Here is a 22,282-nt window from a genome sequence, read left to right as displayed (position 1 = left end):
ATAACGATGGAGATGTTTTAATCGGACTCAGATATTTGATCAAAACACCCCTCTTCCCTCTCGCCGCTTTTTAGCCTTATTTTATTTTTTGAAAAACCGGAAACGCATAGTTATTATCGTTGGTTTAGCTTTCCGACAAGAGTTTAGTGGTTTGAGGAATGTTTGGTTTACTAGAAGTAAACGGGCTGGCACAGAAAGTAACTTTGTGCTGGTCTAAGTCTTCTTTATAACTTCTTGACACCAAAAAAGGCAGAAGAGGACCTACTAAACTGGTGTAGTTGTATTTAAAGTCACTTCGGAACAAAAAGGAGCAGCGAGCCCAGCAGTGGATCCGGTTGCATTTAGGTTATCATTCAACATCTTCACAACCGTTTTTCCAGTTAGCTGGTTGTGTTTCAGTAAAGCCAATGCTTTCGTCCTCGCCATTCTGGAAAAAATACGTCAAATGTGTCTTCTGATATTTCATGGTAAGTGCTGCTGTGAGGTGCGAATGTTTTTCTTTAAAGCTATTTTTTTCTTCCAAGCCGAACTCCACTTTAAAACCCTTCCATTAAGGAGCGGTGGTTACATGCTGACTTTTCGGAACAGTGGGACAAGAGGTTCGACCGTATATAAATAGAACTATACTAATCTTCGACATTTATATATGTTAATCATCAATCGGCATATATATTTAAAAACAAATGTATTTATAAAATGGTTTTGTATTAACACACTTCAATGCAAGTGTAACGTAAAGCATTACCACATGTAAACGTAGGCTACATGTTATAAAGATGAGCAATAGTTGGGGAAATATACTTATGCCGAATTCAACCTTGTGTCTTTTTGACTCTTTAAACCACTTTGCCATAGTTTAAACCTGTTTGACTCGCAGGTTACTAGAGCTAGCTCCAGTGTTGGCATTAACCAGAGTAAAGCATGGCTGCTGCTGCTGCTGCTGGACTCTCAGTGGAAGCAGGAGCTACCTTTAAAACCTGTTAGGTGTGGTGGAAATAATTGTTTCTGCATTTTCAGCATGTAGTCTTTATGAAGAGGTGTCAATGGTACATTTGCCCTTCAGGCAAACTTTGACTGATTATTTTAAATCTTTAACTGCTGTTTCTATCCATACGTGTCCTGGTTAGAATTGACTAATGTTAAAGCTTGTCCACAGTATGCATGTTCATTTTGAAAACCTTGTCCTCATCATTTAGGCAATTATCTCCAAAACTGAGAATTCTTTATGCATTTCTAAAGTAAACAGGATTTTCATGAGTAAATCTCATGTATCCAGTCATATGCTCAATAAAACCCTTAACACATGCATTTTCACCAAAACATTACAATTCAAAAATATATATATTTCTGCATAAACAATGCTTCTGCAAGCCTTATTTTTATGATCATATGCACAGTGGTGGGGTTTGTGGAACTTTAACTAACAAATATTATTGATTTTTGAATAATCTGTATATTATTTTTATACAAATGTTCTGTCTTTGGATTAGTATTTAAATTGATTGATTGAACCCTAGCTGTTTAAAGTAGCTCTGTAAAGCAGAGTTTTATACCCATTTTCAAATTATTACATTTTTCCTGTGTGGAACAAAATGAAAATACTCTAGCCACATGTTGCTTTTGTATCTCTACACCGTGGTATTACTACTTTTACTTCAGCAAAAGTTCTGAGTACCCGGTCCACTGCTGAATGCAGCTTGTGTCTGCTGAAGTCTTGTCTCATTGAATCTTAAGAGTGTGAATATGCCTCTTTAATACTTGTATCTTCCCCTTGTCCCTGTGCAGGCTTCCTCCTGACGGTGTGAGGATGGGTCAGGGTGGTGTCGGCAGTGGCTGCAGCCCTGGAGGCTGATGAAGACGCTCCATTGGCCAGTCAGGATGCATATAGCCTCAGTGGGTGTCAGCAAGTTCTGCTTCCTGTTCTCCCTGGCGTTCTGCGGCCTCCTGCTCCTGCTCATCCCGGCCCTCCAGCCCCAGGCCCGCCAGCTGGACCTGCCTCAGCCCCGGCCCCAAGTCCGCCCCGCTCCGGAGGACCTCCTGGCTCCAGGAGGGTCTGAACACTCAGAGGAGACTGACTCGGCAGGGTGGGGCAGACCCATCCAGACTAAAGGGATCACACATGAGATCCACAGTCCCAAAAGAGGGACGGACTCCAAAAAAGGAGTGCTGCCTGGGGGAAAGGGTGGTAGAGTTTCAGGGTCCAGGCCACGGGACCTGTTGGAGTTAAAGGACATTTTTATTGCAGTAAAGACTACCAGGAAGTACCACAAGTCCAGACTGGAGCTGCTGATCCAGACCTGGGTTTCCCGAGCTAAAGAACAGGTGAGGAGGGCTTCTTTATTCTTCCATATATCAGTTCATCACAATATGATTCCATTGAAAGATGAGGATCATATTGAATCATTTCCCAGGCCTACCGAATTCCAACAATGGAGTGCAGCGCTGTTAGACTATTGGAGTGGAAACAGACTTTCACAAAACACTAATAATTTGTTTTCATCAGCATGTCAACTTCTTCAAATGAAACAAATTGCATGACTGGCACAAACCAAAAGAGACACATTGTGATGATGTAATATCACACCTCTACCTGTAGTTGCAGCCCTGAGTCATGGATGGATAAAGTGAACTGAACACAGCGTTGCAGACGGGGCCTCGTTTATTCATATGAACGTTGGTCTGCGACTTATCCATACAGAATTGTCTTTCACGTCCATAGAGTGGTTCAGAAATGAGTACCAAAGTCTTGCGTGCTTCCATTTTCGTAGTGACATCTCTTTCCCAATGTAAGCCAATAGGAAAACGTTTCTTTGGGCCTAAATGACGTAACAGATTGACACGGAAGTGTATCCCCCTGAATACTGGGCTTTGCAAGTATACAACTTGGCATCATTTCCCAAAATAAATCACATTTATATGCAGCTCAGAGTCCAAAACCCCAAATCCATTTGCTAACTGCTGTGGTAGATAAGCAATACAACCACTCTATACTTGGGTGGGCCGCCCAGGTATAGTAACGGCAGTGGCGAAGCGTGTCTATCACAACTGGACCTTCTGTAGACACAAACTCCCCCCCCCCCCCACGCCGCAGCAGCAGCCACTGCAGCCGCTCTTGTCAGATTTAAATGCACAACAACGCGTACTACTCAAGACAGACATTAACGAACCATTCATCAAAAAGTGTGTGGGAACAAAATGCAACCAGCTCAACGAGATGCATAACCAGCAAATAAAAAGTAGTCTCACTCACCAATGGTCCTCACTTAAAGACGAAATCCATCCTCCTGTCCGTTTGGATGAATTTTTCGATCACCCGGTCATAAAGCTGATCACTGCTTTTCAGATCCAAAAGAAGTTGCCTTTCAATTGCCATGGAAGCTAATGCAGAGAGTCGGGATTGTCCTGTTCTGTTCCGTGCATATGCTTTTATCCGTTTGAGGGCGGAAAATGTCTTTTCCACAGATGCAGTGGTGACGGGGATCGTTACAACCAGACATATAAGTGCATATAGCTGATGCATGCTGTCACAAAGTTATTTTCGTTGGAAAAAGAAAAGGAGGTCAGATGGGTTCTTTCCCTGAAAATCTGTCATACAATACATCACAGACAGTTCTGTTTTCAGCCGAGACAAGTCAAAGTGCGGCCCGTAGCTCTCTGTGAGGCTTGCGAATGCAGTTTCAGGGAAGTTGCTGTTAAAGCTGGTGAACTGTTGAGGGTCCAGAAGAGAAAGGAATGACAGTTTTTCGTGATCTTTAAACTGATTTTGCACCTGATTTAAAATGTTCTCAAGAATGCCATTGTGCAGCTTCTTGTAGTGTGAGCGAGAATCTCCGTGGGCTCTCCGTCCAGTTGGCAGGCCGGTGTCCTGCACAGTCTCATCATATATTTGATCAAAACGATCCCTCTGCCCTTCAATGCAAATGAAAAACTCTTCCACCCTTGTCAGACAAAACTGCATGTCGAATGACTTGTTCTGTAAGATGTCGAAGAGCACATCTGCATGCGCAAATATCTCGTTAAAAGTTGAAAGGAAAAATCCAAATTCAAAGTTGCCCAGGTTTGATAGGTAGCCATCAGCACTGAGAATGGCAGCATCATCAAATTCCTCGTGGTGTTCAACTATGTAGTCAAACAGATCCTTAAGAGCATCCTTCTTTTCAAAGACAGTGCACACCAATCTTGATGCAAAATTCCACCTGGTTGGTGCCACTCGTGGCAGTCGCTTCTGGCATATTTCATCAAGCAGCTGCGTTCGTTTTGGCGATCTAGAAAAGAACGCAGCCAGGCCAGAAAGGTGTGAGAAGAAAATTCTGCATTCTTTAATTTTAACTACACCTTGAGATAAAACCAAATTAAGGGCATGTGCATAACAGTGTATGAAAAGTGCCTGTGGGAACTTTTCCTTGACCTTGGCTTGGACTCCGTTCAGCCCCGATGCCATAACGGCAGCACCGTCATAGCACTGGGCTACAAGTTTGCCCATGCATCCATGTTCCTCCAAGAAACCAAGGGCCATGGCTGCTACATCCTCTGCCCGTTTCTTCCCTGTCACATCCTCACATTTGACGAACCTCTCTTTTACGCCACTGTCTGTTACAAACCGAAGAACAAACGACAACTGTGCAGCATTGCTGACATCTGTTGTTTCATCCAGCATTAAAGCTACGAAGGGTGCTTTACTTATTTCTTCTTTGATGGTCTCACCCATCACTTCGGCCACAGCACTTATCAAGTCGTTCTGTATTTGACTCGAGGTTCCAATGAACACCTTAGAAGTGGACAAATGGTAGTGCAAGTCTGGATCATATTCTGCTATGAATGTAAGCAGCTCCAGGTAATTACCTCGATTGGCTGATTCTCTGCTCTCATCATGGCCCCTGAAAGGTAACTCCTGTTTCCCAAGGAAAATCACACAGTGGATCAGACGTTTCAAAATATCCCGATTTTTGTTCACCTTTTCGTTGTGAATGATCGTTTCTCTACGTCTCTGTTCGTCCAGCTGTAGATCAATCCTTGTGTCTCCAAAAGTCTTCATGCCCGTTGCCTTAAGATGTCCTGCTGTGTTTTGGTGTTTTTGTGCAGCCTTGGTTAAACAGCTCAGATTATCGTAGCCTTTCCAATTCCATGCCCCCTTTTCGGTCCCAAAAAGCAAGCACTCCCAGCAGTAGAGCCTTTTGTGACTAACTGAGCCCGTAAGCCACGGGTATTTTTCCCAGTTGCTAGCCTGGAAATGGCGAACATAGCCTTTAGCAACTTGATTCAGCTCCAGATTTTCAGGCGTTGGGCGCCCTTTTTTTACAATGTCCGTCTTTTCAGTGAATTGTCGTCTTGAAAAAGGAACCGACAATAATTCCGCAACAACATCTTCTTCACCTGTTGCCATGTCAACGTTAAAACAGAAAATGAATTATTACGTCCCATCTATATCCTGTGTCTCGCACCTGTCAGAACTAACGGGCCTTCTAGCTTACCCTGCACCGTGGGAAACTCCGAAAGAATACGCCCATTGGCTACAAATCAATATATGATTGGTTGATCAAACTGTCAATCAGAGTGTTCGCTCTCATTCAGTTCAACGACCAGGGCCTTCTATCAAGGATACAGAATACCCACAGACGCAGAAACAGATCTGATTGGTTGCATTTCTTTTCTAAAATGCGTAGTGCAAGGTCCGAGAAGGACAAACAAATCCACGTAACACTGTTTATTACAGATCAACAACACAGATACGATTCTCATTTATTAAATTGTATTTATATACACTGAACAAAAATATAAACGCAACACTTTTGTTTTTGCTCCCATTTTTCATGAGATGAACTCAAAGATCTAAAACATTTTCTATATACACAAAATAACTATTTCTCTCAAATATTGTTCACAAATCTGAAAAAATCTGTGATAGTGAGCACTTCTCCTTTGCCGAGATAATCCATCCCACCTCACAGGTGTGGCATATCAAGATGCTGATTAGACAGCATGATTATTGCAAAGGTGTGCCTTAGGCTGGCCACAATAAAAGGCCACTCTGAAACGTGCAGTTTTGCTTTATTGGGGGGGTCCGAAAACCAGTCAGTATCTGGTGTGAGGGGTAGGATTAGGGTTAGGGGTAGGGTTAGGGTTAGGGTAATGTTGTGAATCGAGTGGCCTGTGTTCGTCATCCATAACATACGCCTGCCCATACCATAACCCCACCACCACCATGGGCCACTCAATTCACAACATTACCCTAACCCTACCCCTAACCCTAACCCTAATCCTACCCCTACCCCTAACCCTAATCCTACCCCTACCCCTAACCCTAACCCTACCCCTAATCCTACCCCTCACACCAGATACTGACTGGTTTTCGGACCCCCCCAGACCCCCCCAATAAAGCAAAACTGCACGTTTTTAGAGTGGCCTTTTATTGTGGCCAGCCTAAGGCACACCTGTGCAATAATCATGCTGTTTAATCAGCATCTTGATATGCCACACCTGTGAGGTGGGATGGATTATCTCGGCAAAGGAGAAGTGCTCACTATCACAGATTTTTTCAGATTTGTGAACAATATTTGAGAGAAATGGTTATTTTGTGTATACCGAAAATGTTTTAGATCTTTGAGTTCATCTCATGAAAAATGGGAGCAAAAACAAAAGTGTTGCGTTTATATTTTTGTTCAGTGTAATTAAATCGATAAATGTCTTTTTTTTTATCTGAGTTATCAGGGTATTCTCTGAATACCTTGAAGGCCCTGACGGTTCGCCACTGAGTAACGGCCGCCCAGGTATATTTCGCGACCCATTTATTTTTATTTTTATTTTTTATAAGTTTATTTTTATTCATCCGTGACCACGACGCCATCCGCGATCGATTAACTTGTGGACAATGATCCCTCGCTCTACGCCTCCTGTACCCAGTCCCGGACTGGCCATTGGGAGGACCGGGGGGTTTCCTGATGGCCTGGCCTGCCTCACACTGGGTGACTGGCTGTCTACATGATGTGGTCTGCCTCACACAGGGTGACTGGCTGTCTACATGATGTGGTCTGCCTCACAGGGTGACTGGCTGTCTACATGATGTGGTCTGCCTCACACAGGGTGACTGGCTGTCTACATGATGTGGTCTGCCTCACACAGGGTGACTGGCTGTCTACATGATGTGGCCTGCCTCACACAGGGTGACTGGCTGTCTACATGATGTGGTCTGCCTCACACAGGGTGACTGGCTGTCTACATGATGTGGCCTGCCTCACACAGGGTGACTGGCTGTCTACATGATATGGCCTGCCTCACACAGGGTGACTGGTTGTCTACATGATGTGGTCTGCCTCACACAGGGTGACTGGCTGTCTACATGATGTGGTCTGCCTCACACAGGGTGACTGGCTGTCTACATGATGTGGTCTGCCTCACAGGGTGACTGGCTGTCTACATGATGTGGTCTGCCTCACACAGGGTGACTGGCTGTCTACATGATGTAGTCTGCCTCACACAGGGTGACTGGCTGTCTACATGATGTGGCCTGCCTCACACAGGGTGACTGGCTGTCTACATGATGTGGTCTGCCTCACACAGGGTGACTGGCTGTCTACATGATGTGGTCTGCCTCACACAGGGTGACTGGCTGTCTACATGATGTGGTCTGCCTCACACAGGGTGACTGGCTGTCTACATGAAGTGGTCTGCCTCACACAGGGTGACTGGCTGTCTACATGATGTGGTCTGCCTCACACAGGGTGACTGGCTGTCTACATGATGTGGTCTGCCTCACAGGGTGACTGGCTGTCTACATGATGTGGTCTGCCTCACACAGGGTGACTGGCTGTCTACATGATGTGGTCTGCCTCACACAGGGTGACTGGCTGTCTACATGATGTGGCCTGCCTCACACAGGGTGACTGGCTGTCTACATGATGTGGTCTGCCTCACACAGGGTGACTGGCTGTCTACATGATGTGGTCTGCCTCACACAGGGTGACTGGCTGTCTACATGATGTGGCCTGCCTCACACAGGGTGACTGGCTGTCTACATGATATGGCCTGCCTCACACAGGGTGACTGGCTGTCTACATGATGTGGTCTGCCTCACAGGGTGACTGGCTGTCTACATGATGTGGTCTGCCTCACACAGGGTGACTGGCTGTCTACATGATGTGGTCTGCCTCACACAGGGTGACTGGCTGTCTACATGATGTGGTCTGCCTCACACAGGGTGACTGGCTGTCTACATGATGTGGCCTGCCTCACACAGGGTGACTGGCTGTCTACATGATGTGGTCTGCCTCACACAGGGTGACTGGCTGTCTACATGATGTGGTCTGCCTCACACAGGGTGACTGGCTGTCTACATGATGTGGTCTGCCTCACACAGGGTGACTGGCTGTCTACATGATGTGGCCTGCCTCACACAGGGTGACTGGCTGTCTACATGATATGGCCTGCCTCACACAGGGTGACTGGCTGTCTACATGATGTGGTCTGCCTCACACAGGGAGACTGGTTGTCTACATGATGTGGTCTGCCTCACACAGGGTGACTGGCTGTCTACATGATGTGGCCTGCCTCACACAGGGTGACTGGCTGTCTACATTATGTGGTCTGCCTCACAGGGTGACTGGCTGTCTACATGATGTGGTCTGCCTCACATAGGGTGACTGGCTGTCTACATGATGTGGTCTGCCTCACACAGGGTGACTGGCTGTCTACATGATGTGGTCTGCCTCACACAGGGTGACTGGCTGTCTACATGATGTGGTCTGCCTCACACAGGGTGACTGGCTGTCTACATGATGTGGCCTGCCTCACACAGGGTGACTGGCTGTCTACATGATGTGGTCTGCCTCACACAGGGTGACTGACTGTCTACATGATGTGGTCTGCCTCACACAGGGTGACTGGCTGTCTACATGATGTGGTCTGCCTCACACAGGGTGACTGGCTGTCTACATGATGTGGTCTGCCTCACACAGGGTGACTGACTGTCTACATGATGTGGTCTGCCTCACACAGGGTGACTGGCTGTCTACATGATGTGGTCTGCCTCACAGGGTGACTGGCTGTCTACATGATGTGGTCTGCCTCTCACAGGGTGACTGGCTGTCTACATGATGTGGTCTGCCTCACACAGGGTGACTGGCTGTCTACATGATGTGGTCTGCCTCACACAGGGTGACTGGCTGTCTACATGATGTGGTCTGCCTCACAGGGTGACTGGCTGTCTACATGATGTGGCCTGCCTCACACAGGGTGACTGGCTGTCTACATGATGTGGCCTGCCTCACACAGGGTGACTGGCTGTCTACATTATGTGGTCTGCCTCACACAGGGTGACTGGCTGTCTACATGATGTGGTCTGCCTCACACAGGGTGACTGGCTGTCTACATGATGTGGTCTGCCTCACACAGGGTGACTGGCTGTCTACATGATGTGGTCTGCCTCACAGGGTGACTGGCTGTCTACATGATGTGGTCTGCCTCACACAGGGTGACTGGCTGTCTACATGATGTGGTCTGCCTCACACAGGGTGACTGGCTGTCTACATGATGTGGTCTGCCTCACACAGGGTGACTGGCTGTCTACATGATGTGGTCTGCCTCACACAGGGTGACTGGCTGTCTACATGATGTGGTCTGCCTCTCACAGGGTGACTGGCTGTCTACATGATGTGGTCTGCCTCACACAGGGTGACTGGCTGTCTACATGATGTGGTCTGCCTCACACAGGGTGACTGGCTGTCTACATGATGTGGTCTGCCTCACACAGGGTGACTGGCTGTCTACATGATGTGGTCTGCCTCACACAGGGTGACTGGCTGTCTACATGATGTGGTCTGCCTCACAGGGTGACTGGCTGTCTACATGATGTGGTCTGCCTCACAGGGTGACTGGCTGTCTACATGATGTGGTCTGCCTCACAGGGTGACTGGCTGTCTACATGATGTGGCCTGCCTCACACAGGGTGACTGGCTGTCTACATGATGTGGAGAAGTTTCAGAGTGGCCTTTTATTGTGGCCAGCCTAAGGCACACCTGTGCAATAATCATGCTGTCTAATCAGCATCTTGATATGCCACACCTGTGAGGTGGGATGGATTATCTCGGCAAAGGAGAAGTGCTCACTATCACAGATTGTTTCAGATTTGTGAACAATATTTGAGAGAAATGGTTATTTTGTGTATATAGAAAATGTTTTAGATCTTTGAGTTCATCTCATGAAAAATGGGAGCAAAAACAAAAGTGTTGCATCTATATTTTTGTTCAGTGTAGATACCTGGCTGCTAAATCCTAAGAACTATTACAGGATTTGTATTTTGGAAAGTATTTTTCTTTTACTTTTATTTTTTTTACATTATATTTTTATTATATCATAACTTAGTACTTTTTTCTTAACATAGGTAACATTAATAATAATTCCTTACATTTATTATAGCGCTTTTCCAGATGCTCAAAGCGCTTTACTAAGCTGTCTGTGGCTCTTTCCTGCTGTAACGATGCGAATGTCCCCTCTGTGGGACTAACAAAGGTATTCTGATTAAAGATGTCCGCTGCATACTGACAACAGGTCATAACATTCGGACACATCTTCATGCAGCTCACAATCTGTAAAACAATGCTTGCATGAGAACTATTAGGATCTTATGTGAAGTGGTGACGTTTGTAGAGCTGCAACTAATAATAATGATTCATTATCAATGTATCTGTTCAGAGAGCTTTATAAAAACAACCTGAAAACACTGAGGCCAGATGTTGCTTTTGTATTTTCACACTGGCGTATTACTTAACTTAAAGTACTTGCATACAATTCTGAGCACATCTTTGAATAAATAAGCACATTCCTGCAGCACAGAGTGGATGGTGGTGACGGAGCAGCAGGGCTCCAGCACCACCATCAGCAGCAGCTCTGCAGTTTACAGGCTGTCAGGGCTGATGGGTCTGACGGAGGCCTGACGGAGGCCTGTGAACACCCGGTGTCTGCGGTCTGCTGGTGTTCAGGGTGATGCCTTGTCACATTCAGAGATGCATCGGTGATGTCCTTAGTTTGACATTTAGTGGAACCATAACTCTCATAACACCCTCATCTGCCTTGGGTCAGAATCACTATCTATTTAACCAAGGTGTTTATAAGTAGCTGTGCCAACAGAATGTTCTGCAATTCCTTGTCGATGTGCTAATGGAGCTGCAGTGATGCAAGAACAACCTCAGACTTGATCTGACAGTATTATCGTATTCAAGCTAAATGCAACAGTGACATTTAAAACAGACTAAATGAAGCATGTGACTTGACAAATAATGCTCTCCTCATCACTCCTCACTGTAATACATGAAACCAACACAAATGTCATGTTTAATTCCAGTTTCCTGAGTTGTTTGAGGGTAGACTGGCGCTGTTTAAATGATGTCTTATTGTTGTGCCCTCTTCTTTTGCAACGGATTGCTGGTTCTCTGACTGGAGAGTTCACACCCTCTGCTTTATATGTCCATAACTAACTCATAATAACCACATAACGTTTGGGAATTTGATAAGCATTCCTTCTCTTTAGCAGATTTTCTTGAATTTTGATTCAAATTTGCGATATATTTGTGTGGAAACCTGACGATTGAAAGGCTAGTTTTAATGCTTTTAGTCTGTGAACAAACGCTAAGTCGAATGTGAATAAATACCTTTTGGCTTTGGTTTAAAGTAGTCCCAAGTATTCCATACATTACATTGCATTTAGCTGAGGCTTTTATCCAGAGCGACTTACAATAAGTACATTCGACCAACAAGACACAACCTTGAAGAAAACAGAATCATATAAGTACATCAGGTTTCATAGAGCCAAACATTTCAAGTGCTACTCAACTGGCTTTAGGTAATCCAGTCCTTTATTAGTATATAAGTGCTTTGTTAGTAATTCTATCGCTCGAACTGGAGTCGAAAGAGATTAGTTTTTAGTCCGGAAGATGTGCAAGCTATCTGCTGTCCTGATGTCAATGGGGAGCTCATTCCACCATCTTGGAGCCAGGATAGCAAACCCATGTGTTTTTGCTGATGGGAACTTGGGTCCCCCTCGCAGCGAGGGTGCAACGAGTCGTTTGGCTGATGCAGAGCGTAGTGCACGCGCTGGGGTGTACGGTTTAACCATGTCCTGGATGTAGGAAGGGCCAGATCCATTCGCAGCATGGTAAGCAAGTACCAGTGTCTTGAAGTGGATTCTAGCAGTTACCGGAAGCCAGTGAAGGCAGCGGAGGAGCGGAGTGGTGTGGGAGAATTTAGGAAGGTTGAAGACCAGACGAGCCGCTGCATTCTGGGTGAGCTGCAGAGGTCGGATGGCACATGCAGGTAGACCAGCCAGGAGGGAGTTGCAGTAGTCTAGGCGTGAGATGACGAGAGCCTGGACCAGAACCTGCGTGGCTTTCTGGGTCAGGAGGGGCTTTGGGGGGTTCGGGGAGGGAGGAGAAGATAGAGAATAGTTTTTTGGAATAGGAAGAATGGATCTTATCTTGAAAGTGCTTTTTGCCTGAGAGATGGAAGCAGAGAAAGAGGAGAGCCTGATAGGTTAGGAGGTTGTCAGGGTATTTGGATTTCCACCGTTTCCGCTCTGCTGCCCGAAGGATGGTTCTGTTCTATGGTTCATGCATATGACAGAAAGCACAGTGAGCAGCTCTGTCTTGAGAGCTATTCAAATCAGCTGGTAAGTCCCTGCACAAAGAGCCTCAGTGTGGAGGGAAGGAGGTTCAGCAGCACTCTGCCTCACTTCACGTCAGAGAAGAGTGTGTGCTGCAGTATGAACAGCTCCACTGTGAGTCTGCTCTCTGTTAGCTGTCAGCTGTAACTAACGTACTGCTGGGCCTGTAGCCCTTTTATTTGACTGCCCTCAGGTCAGTAAAGTCTGCCCCCCTTGTGATTACAGCTGCTTGTACATTTAAAAGCGGCTGTAATGTAAATCTGTCAGTGTGGCTCTTCCAGAAGATGTCATCACATAAAGACATGGATGATGGTTATTTATTAGAAGCCCAAGGTCAAGTTCAACAAGCCTCTTGAGTGTGTCATTAGAAGGAGAGGGGGGGTCAAAGCCAGCCTGCAGGGTCTGAAATAGCACGTTTCAGACACAAAGGCTTTACATAGGGAGTAAGACACCACGTAAACAAATGAAGCAATACAATTCATACAACACAATGAAGGGAGTCAACATTGGGAAAGCAGTAGATTCTTGGAGAGGTGCAGAAGCATTATATTATAATGCAGCAGAAAGGTCGGGGCAGACCTCAGGTGTTCTGGAAGCTTCTTCCTAATGTGCAAAGTATACAAAACTCAAATCTGCCTCTACATTTCTGGTTCTGACCTTGAAACCTGTCCCAGATGAGCAGCGAGTTAGACATGGACTTAGGTTCCAAATATGTTATTGCTTTGCATGTTAATAATAGTATTTTATAATCAATGATTTGAGATGTTGGAAGTCAATGCCTCACAGAGCCACACAGAGGTCTGTGTGCTACATTTCACTAGTATTGAGTGGTATTAGAGTGACATGAAGTGAAGCTCATTGATGAAATGGTCCAAACTTTACAGTTGATCTTTCTGTCGTTTGTTTGTCTAGTTGAACTTGGGTTTTATTTGCACAACAGAACCTTAAGAAAAAGAAACAAATAGGCTTCCACATGTGTTCAGCTGGGATTGTCTGTTTGTTTGTTTATCAGCAGGATTACGGAAAAACTACAGCCCCGATTTTCATAAACCTCTGTGGAAGGGTGTAGAATGGACCTAGGAAGAACATTACATTTTGAAACCGATAACAATCATGGGCCGGAATCACATACTATGTTTTTGTTTACATTAACATGTATGATTTATGCTGCTTTCATGTTGTTTGAATAATCAACAAATGAATTTACCATTTGAGAACAACAACTCACAGACAGACATCCATGTTGGTTCCACATTCCCATTTAAAGCTCAAGAACATTCCATAGTCAGAAAGACACCACAGTGATATTACATGTGCTCTTTCTCTACTTCTCTCTTATTTTCAATGTGTCTTGCACTATTGTGTCTACAAGCAAACTATGGAGCACTTCATAGTGTCCCAGTATAAGACAATAGATCAGTTTCACGCTGTGTCTTTGTGTGTTTCAGACCTACATCTTCACTGATGGTGAAGACAAGGAGCTCCGCATGAGAACAGGTGGGAAGCCGGACAGTTCTCGTATAATAATAATAAGAGCCAAATGTAACACCTTTGTCTGTCTAATGTGTACAACAACTTGTACTGAAATAATGAAAACATACAAAAAACAAACGTGGAATATACAGTTGTATGTCAACAGCAGCATGTAACTGAACTGCTGTCCCCCTCCAGGAGTGAACATCATCAACACTAACTGCTCAGCCGCTCACACCCGCCAGGCTCTGTGCTGCAAGATGTCCGTGGAGTACGATAAATTCATAGAGTCTCAGAAAAAGTGAGTGAAAGTGATCTGATTTGAACAGACAAGCGTTTTTTTTGTCTCTAATATCTTAAAAACTGCTGTTGTACGATAGATAGCATCACTATCTTGCATTTCTCCATTTTCTACAATGCCATTTCCAGCGTTAAGAGATTTGCAAAAGAAACTGTTGCTATCGTCCTATAGGGACAATCAGCCTAACACTTCCTTTGAACCAATCTAACATGATATTTCTAGGATTTCACAAGACGTACAGTATTCACCGTGCAATGTTGACTGTGTGTGTTGCAGGTGGTTCTGCCACGTGGATGATGATAACTACGTGATCCTGCCCAGCCTGCTGCAGCTGCTCTCCACCTACCACCACAGCCAGGATGTGTACCTGGGCCGGCCCAGTCTGGACCATCCCATTGAGGCAGCAGAGAGGGTCAAGAGTGACGGATCGGTCAGTCTGCTCACACTTCATCAGGAGATCCACAAGAGACAGATCAAGTCTTCAACATTACATTGCATTTAGCTGACGCTTTTATCCAAAGCGACTTACAATAAGTGCGTTCGACCAACAAAATACAAACTTGAAGAAAACAGAATCATATAAGTACATCAGGTTTCATAGAGCAAAACATTTCAAGTGCTACTCAACTGGCTTTAGGTAAGCCAGTCCTTTATTAGTATATAAGTGCTTTGTTAATAGTTCTATCGCTCGAAGTGGAGTCGAAAGAGATGAGTTTTCAGTCTGCGCCGGAAGGTGTGTAAGCTATCTGCCGTCCTGATGTCAATGGGGAGCTCATTCCACCATTTTGGAGCCAGGACAGCAAACCCACGTGTTTTTGCTGATGGGAACTTGGGTCCCCCTCGCAGCGAGGGTGCAGCGAGTCGTTTGGCTGATGCAGAGCGGAGTGCACGTGCTGGGGTGTATAGTTTAACCATGTCCTGGATGTATGAAGGGCCAGATCCATTCGCAGCATGGTAAGCAAGTACCAGTGTCTTGAAGTGGATTCTAGCAGTTACCGGAAGCCAGTGAAGGGAGCGGAGGAGCGGAGTGGTGTGGGAGAATTTAGGAAGGTTGAAGACCAGACGAGCCGCTGCATTCTGGGTGAGCTGCAGAGGTCGGATGGCACATGCAGGTAGACCAGCCAGGAGGGAGTTGCAGTAGTCTAGGCGTGAGATGACGAGAGCCTGGACCAGAACCTGCGTCGCTTTCTGTGTCAGCTGGGGACGTATCCTCCTGATGTTGTAAAGCGTGTATCTGCAGCAACGGGTTGTAGCAGCGATGTTTGCAGTGAAGGACAGGTTGTTATCTAGGGTCACACCCAGATTCCTTGCAGTCTGAGTCGGGGAAACAACTGAGGTGCCGATGTTGATTGTTAGGTCAAGAGTGGGACAATCTTTTCCCGGAAGGAAGAGCAGCTCAGTCTTGTCAAGGTTGAGCTTGAGGTGGTGAGCAGACATCCACTGAGAGATGTCAGCTAGACAAGCAGAGATGCGTGCGACGACCTGGGTCTCTGAGCGGGGAAAGGACAGAATTAATTGGGTGTCGTCAGCGTAGCAGTGGTAAGAAAAACCATGCGGGCTAATGACTGATCCGAGCGAGTTTGTGTACAAGGAGAAGAGGAGGGGACCAAGAACAGAGCCCTGAGGAGCAAACTGTGTGATGCTGCCTTTCAAACTGTTCCACCTCTAACAGCTGACTGTCTCTGTCTCATTTCAGGTGTCGGTTAAGTTCTGGTTTGCAACAGGTGGAGCAGGTTTCTGTATCAGCAGAGGCCTGGCACTGAAAATGAGCCCATGGGCCAGGTAGGTCATGGAGTCACCGAGTGTTTAGGAACAGCCCTGTGTGTTAGCTCTCATGTAGCTGAAGAAGGAATGTGACTCGCCTGAGCTCCAGTAAGCTAGACGGTGTTGATGGAGACACAAACAATAACAGTGACAGTTATGTTGAGAGGACAATTGTTTCTTTAGGCAATAAAGGCTTTATGTAACATATCTAGTGGTGTAATGTAACTAAGTACATTTACACAAGTACTGTACTTAAGAAAAGAAAGGAAGTACTTTACTTGAGTATTTTCACATTCTGCTACTTTATAATTGTACACATTTTGTAAGCAAATGTTGTACTTTTTACTGAACTATATTAATTTTACATATTTAGTTACTAGTTACTTTGCAGATGTATTTGCAGTTACTTAATATTTAAATCAACACATTATTATATATTATTATGGTTAGGCGACCCAGTAGTACGTCAAGTATTTCATATAAACCCTACTTACAAGTGCAACATTAAAGTGATGAACACATGAATGCACCAATATTTATTTTAAATGTTGTGCTTAAAATTGTCATTTTGCATAAGGAGTACTTTTATTTTCGACACTGCTAATACTTTTTTACTTATACTTAAGTAACATTTTAAATGCAGGACTTGTACTTGTAACGGAGTTGCTACTAGTTGCTAATTGCTACTTTTCCTTAAGTAAATAATCTGAGCACCTCTGAACATATCGGCACTGGCCCAAATAAACATTTCAGGGATATGAAGGGCCAAAAGGTATGCTCTATATGATCTGCTTGTGATGTGAACTGTTTCAGACTGATCTCTGTCCCCTGGTTTCAGTTTGGGGAACTTCATCAGCACAGCAGAGAAGATCCGGCTGCCAGACGACTGCACCATCGGCTACATCATCGAGGCGCTGCTGGAGGTGATGCTGACACACACACACCTCTTCCACTCACACCTGGAGAGCCTGCAGAAGCTGCCCACCGACACCGTGCTGGAGCAGGTCAGTGGACACTGCGCTCTATCAAAGTTTCTCTGCCAAATCTAGCATTTTCTCCTGAATATCGGTCATCCTTTTCATCAAATAAAAATGCTTTATTGTAACATATTGTTATTGAATGACATATAAAGATTGAATACTTGTTTTTCCTGAGCTTTTATCGTTTGCTCACTTCACTTAGGTTGACGGTATATTTATTCTGTTTTGAAACAGGTGACTCTTAGCTTCGGAGGCTTTGAGAACAGAAGGAATGTGGTCAGCATTGTTGGGGGCTTTTCACTGTCGGAAGACCCCACAAGGTAAGCATTTTAACAACAAGGACTGATATTAATGATATGGCCCTTTGCTCCTCCACACACTGCACATTTTAAACTAAACCTCTATAGACTGGTGCAGACATTAGCTATTTGTAAAGGCCAAGAAGGTGAGCATTGCAAGGGCTCCCTCGACAAAAAGCAATGGGATTTTTCACTGGATTTTGGAATATTGCAGAAAATAAGCTTTGAGGCAAACACACGTTTAAGATACTTGCACGGTTTGTTCAGCAGGATAATCTCCACATATTTACACCACTTTAATAATTGTTGAAGTAGTTCTTTAAATGAACTACAGGACGGTCACATGGCTGCATATCAACACCGCTAAGCTAAAGGCGGCTAATGTTCGGCGCGATGATGTTTAGTGGTCTCCTTTCAGACACTTGTTAGCAAACAGTTTTTTGTATCAAATGTAAAAGCTTCGGACAAATCGACAGTGGGGTTTTTGCTGATGTATTTTATGACTCGTAGAACAAAACATGAAAATCTCTCCACCTTGTGTTAACCACAGACCTTATTTCAGGCATCGAACCAAAAACAAGTTTAAAAAACTGATTTTGAGATGAGTGAGTGGTAGTGGTCAAATACTAATAATAATCAATACTATACTATTATACACTAAAATGAGATCTAATTCATTAGACTGTTAGACCTGACATTGTCCTGAGGCAGTCTTCAGTTGTTATATTTGTAAGAGCTGTTTATGACTAACCAGTCTGTCTAGTTTGGGTTATTGTAGCCCTAACTGCAGCATGTAGACTGGATGTTCCTGTCACATGTGAGACAGTGGTTATGAGGAGCTCCTCTAACAGACAGACAGACTCTGCTCTCCTGGCAAGTCTTTTCCCCAGATTGGCTGGGGATTTGCTCTATTTCAGCCACAGTGCATAGAGAGGTCACTGGTGGCAGCCAGCCTTCAGTTCCTGTCTGAGTGTGTGACGAGGCGGAGGTCAGCGCTCTGTGTAAGATGGAGCTTGAATGTATGCAAGCCCATTTCTGCCACATAAAATGTAAATGTTTATCCTGTAAATTATTTCATAATTCAAAAATGATGACTTATCTCATTAGTATGACTTACTATTTTATTATTGGGATGGAAACTCATTTAATGAGTTACTGGATGCATTTTTTATTTTCTGTTGGGGAAACGGGCTTCCATATAATGGTGTCCCTTTACTGGAACTAGACCAAACCAAACAAGAGACCAAAAATAATCAAAATAATAAAGGGTCATATTTTTTATTTTAATTTATTGTGATATTTTGTGTTTTAAGTGTGTACCAGTAAGAGATATTATTTAGGGTGACAAAATAAATCTGATTTGAATAAAAGAACAATGCAGTTTGATATTTTGTATTTCTGCTGAATTGCTTAATGATACTCATTTCCTTCACAGAAATACCTTTACCCAAACTGATATTACTAAGACCCCATTTACACGGGAACGTTTGCGTTTACACACCAAATTCGTTTTCAAAAAAGTCTTCCGTTCCGCATTCGGCTCATTTAACGTGTCCGTTCACACGAGACCACTGGAAACGCTGTAGTACATATGCCGGGCCTGTAAGTGGCGCTGTACTTTCGCCACAAAATACACCAAAAGCAGCGAAGAAGACCCCCGAGCATGGTTGCTATGGTTGTCCTTCTGTTTATGCCCCGCGGTGGATTTAGCAACATGTAGTTCATGTAATTCTCCATGTCCACTTGTTGCTGATGGTTGTAGTAGAGGAGCTGTAGATGTTGCACTAACATCTGTAGCATGGTCAGTAGCAGTAGTTGAGTGTGAGATAAAAGTAGCAGATACATTACAACCCGTTTCGTTCTCGTGTAAACACCGCCTAAGGCCTTTGTGCTAATTGGAAGTTTGCTCTTGTGAGAAAAGTGAATCTTTCCCTGCTTCTCTTCCCTTCCTGCAGGTTTAAGACAGTGCACTGCCTTCTGTATCCAGATACTCACTGGTGTCCAAAACTCCAACATCACCCCAGAACCTGAAAGCTTCTGTTTCCATCCTGCAGCACGGACTCCTGCTACACATGTATCCCACTGCCTTCCCCTGCCGTGTTTGGATCTATGTGACAGTTCTGAAACTCATGTAACAGTATATGAAGGATTGTACAGTATTATATAGAGCCCCTGCTCTTTATCTGAGGGCACGGAGTGTTCAATGAAACCAAAGGCCTTCACCCACAAACCACTGACTTTAGTGTGAGTTAACACATACTGTTGACATTTTAACCTAAAGTCAATGTAAATCAATCTAGTTTCTTTAGAATTAAATATTGTTGAGGTACTTTTAAAGGAGGCTGATGTATTGAGATGATCATAATGGTTTGGTCTCAAACATGAACTGAACTGATGTTAGATATGACAGAAAGGACAGAAGCCCTCTGAAGAAGCTTCATATTCCACATGGCCAGGCACACGTTTTTTTTGTAACTGTTACAGTTGGATGCCTTCATATTTTCAGCCAAATAGCTCCATCATTATGGTTTTGCACTACTTTGACCTTGTCACTTCCTGTTTGTTACTGTCTGTAGTTACAGTGTAAATATGAATGATCATTATGTATTCTGTCTTTGCATAGGTTGTAGTTTTAGCTCTGCATGCGCTCTTTAAGGCAGAGATGATTAGTTTGATGGAGTTAGTGGAGCCAAAGATATTTCTACTACAGCGGTTACATTTGGTTTGGACATTCATGGTCCAAAGTGGGTGCTACTAATGATTTAATTGACCCCTGACCTTTTGTTGTGCAGTGTCAGCAAGTCAAAGGCCCTTTCTCATTTCATCAAATCCCCCTCCTCGACTCCTCGGTCCTCCGGTAGTGACCCGGAAATGAATTTTAGCGCGCCATGTTGAAGGACATCTAATTTCTCTAAATGCACTTCGAGGATCGAGTGTCGAGGAGGCTCTCTGGAGGAGCTCTAACCGAGGATACACTGATGGGTCCTCCACGGCTCCTTCGTGGATGCATTTCCGGGAACAGAGATGTTTCAAAGCGTCGTGACGCACGGCCGGACTTATCTCAGCCAATGACAGCTCTGCATGCATCCCCTGGATATTATTGTATTAACTGCTCTCATGCAAGGCGATGTTTACAGAGAGAACAGCTGTGAGGTTCGTGCAGAAAGCAGAGCAGTGTGTATAATATATATCACTCAGTATAACAGGCCTACTCTCTTTATTTGCTGTAGTTTAGTAGATATCTACAAACAAAGAGTCGATATTTTTCTAAAACCATTTAGTGCTTCACATAATAAAATATACAACGGCTGTAGCCTGATTATGCTTTAGGAGCTGTAGGTGCGTGTGGTACAGTGTGTAGGTGTGTGTGTGTGGTACAGTGTGTGCGTAGATGCAGCAGACAGACAGGTCTCCGTTGGTTTGGTGTCCTCTGCTTACTTTTAATACTTGTAAATAAAACTTTTGGCCCGTAATTTATTTCCCTAATTGTAGCGACCAGAGAGGGGGGGGGGAATATATATCCAGTCTCTGATAGTGTTACGTTATCATGAGAGTGCTCTGTTTGATTCTGAAATGGTATATATTTATATATATATATATGTGTGTGTGTGTCCGCATCTGTAGTCTGTTATTGTCTCATTATACCGCACTGTGAATGAATTCAAAGTAAATATATAAGTCGTCATGAACACATCTGTCATCAGACAGAGGGCTGCTGTGCCTCCTGTCATCATTAATGGACGTCTCTTTAAAATGACCGCTCAGAGGAGAGGAGTTCTCATTTCTCTAACCGCCTGCTGCTTCCCCTCCTCTCTCCTCGGCTCCCCTCCTCGACTCCTCCGTTCGCATCTCCTGTGGGCGGGACTAAGTCTCGAGGATAGGAGTCGAGGAGGGGAGTTAGAGAAATGAGAAAGGGCCAAAGTTTCTCAGTCACTGGGGTCCACACACATACAATCATACATACATAAAAGAAAACAGCTAATCATTTCATGTAGTTAACAATCCATTATGACGCGAAAACAAAGATCAATTGTTACTCTTAGTCTGAATATTTGAAAAATACCTGCTAAACTTGAGAATGTTAGCCTTTCATCTCAAGCCAAGTTGTCCCTGAATGCAGCCTCAGACTAGATGCGTAGTCATTTTACATTACAATACATGTTTCTTTTGAATCCCGTGAAAAAGTTATTAATTGTCTTATTAGCCGCAGCCATTCTTTACTCCACAATAAATCCTTGCCGACATCACCTCTCTGACTTTGACTACTGTTACTCATTTCGGACTTCAGGTTTTTCCTCTTAGATGACTTGTATTTTGACAAACTGATTGTCCAGAATCCAAACTTTGATTTTCCAGTCCTCAACAAATCCCAAAGCCCTGTTCTACTAGTTTGACCTGCATGTTTGGCAAACTGCAATTACTCTTTGGCTCCACCCACTCCAGAGACAATATTTCTGCTTTTTAAAAGTATTTTTCTAAAACACTCGACTACCTTTTTTGCACACACGACTAGAATCCAAAATCCGGAGCATGTGTTCCACTGCAGGTCGGTGGAGAGAGTGTTTTATAAACCCTTTACCGCTGATATATTATTGTGTTGTTTCAATAACAATAAAAACCTTTCTGCATCGTCAAATTGTTATTGTGGAATTACGGAGTGTATGTATACATCTGGTTAGTTTGGATAATTGAACAGAACAAACCGATTGGCAGTATTCTAGTTAATGACATAATAAAATGGCTGATTTATATGAGCTGATTATTACCCACAACCTCCTGGGACGTTCCTCCCTAAACCTCTGTTCAGACAGCAGAT

At 44.3% G+C, this 22,282-nt stretch overlaps 1 protein-coding gene across 1 annotated transcript; it reads left to right on the top strand.

The window, feature by feature from the left end:
- Window positions 1-137: 137 nt before the first annotated feature.
- On the top strand, window positions 138-20,764 carry rfng (RFNG O-fucosylpeptide 3-beta-N-acetylglucosaminyltransferase). Its single transcript, XM_034202979.1, has 9 exons — window positions 138-467; window positions 1,786-2,322; window positions 14,098-14,146; window positions 14,321-14,423; window positions 14,700-14,853; window positions 16,120-16,205; window positions 17,026-17,191; window positions 17,402-17,487; window positions 19,422-20,764. Exons 2-9 carry the CDS (start codon window positions 1,852-1,854, stop codon window positions 19,495-19,497), a joined length of 1,191 nt encoding a protein of 396 aa, XP_034058870.1. The 5' UTR covers window positions 138-467; window positions 1,786-1,851; the 3' UTR covers window positions 19,498-20,764.
- Window positions 20,765-22,282: the final 1,518 nt, after the last annotated feature.

This window comes from Gymnodraco acuticeps, unplaced genomic scaffold (assembly GCF_902827175.1).
Source record: "Gymnodraco acuticeps unplaced genomic scaffold, fGymAcu1.1, whole genome shotgun sequence".
Taxonomy (NCBI): Eukaryota; Metazoa; Chordata; class Actinopteri; order Perciformes; family Bathydraconidae; genus Gymnodraco; species Gymnodraco acuticeps.
This window is presented reverse-complemented; position numbering and strand designations above follow the sequence as displayed.

Coding starts and splice junctions, on each gene's coding strand:
- rfng (XM_034202979.1), top strand. CDS start 1,852: ATGAAGACGCTCCATTGGCCAGTCAGGATGCATATAGCCTCAGTGGGT. Junction 14,854..16,119: donor GGGTCAAGAGTGACGGATCG/GTCAGTCTGCTC, acceptor GTCTCATTTCAG/GTGTCGGTTAAGTTCTGGTT. Junction 17,488..19,421: donor CTGTCGGAAGACCCCACAAG/GTAAGCATTTTA, acceptor CCCTTCCTGCAG/GTTTAAGACAGTGCACTGCC.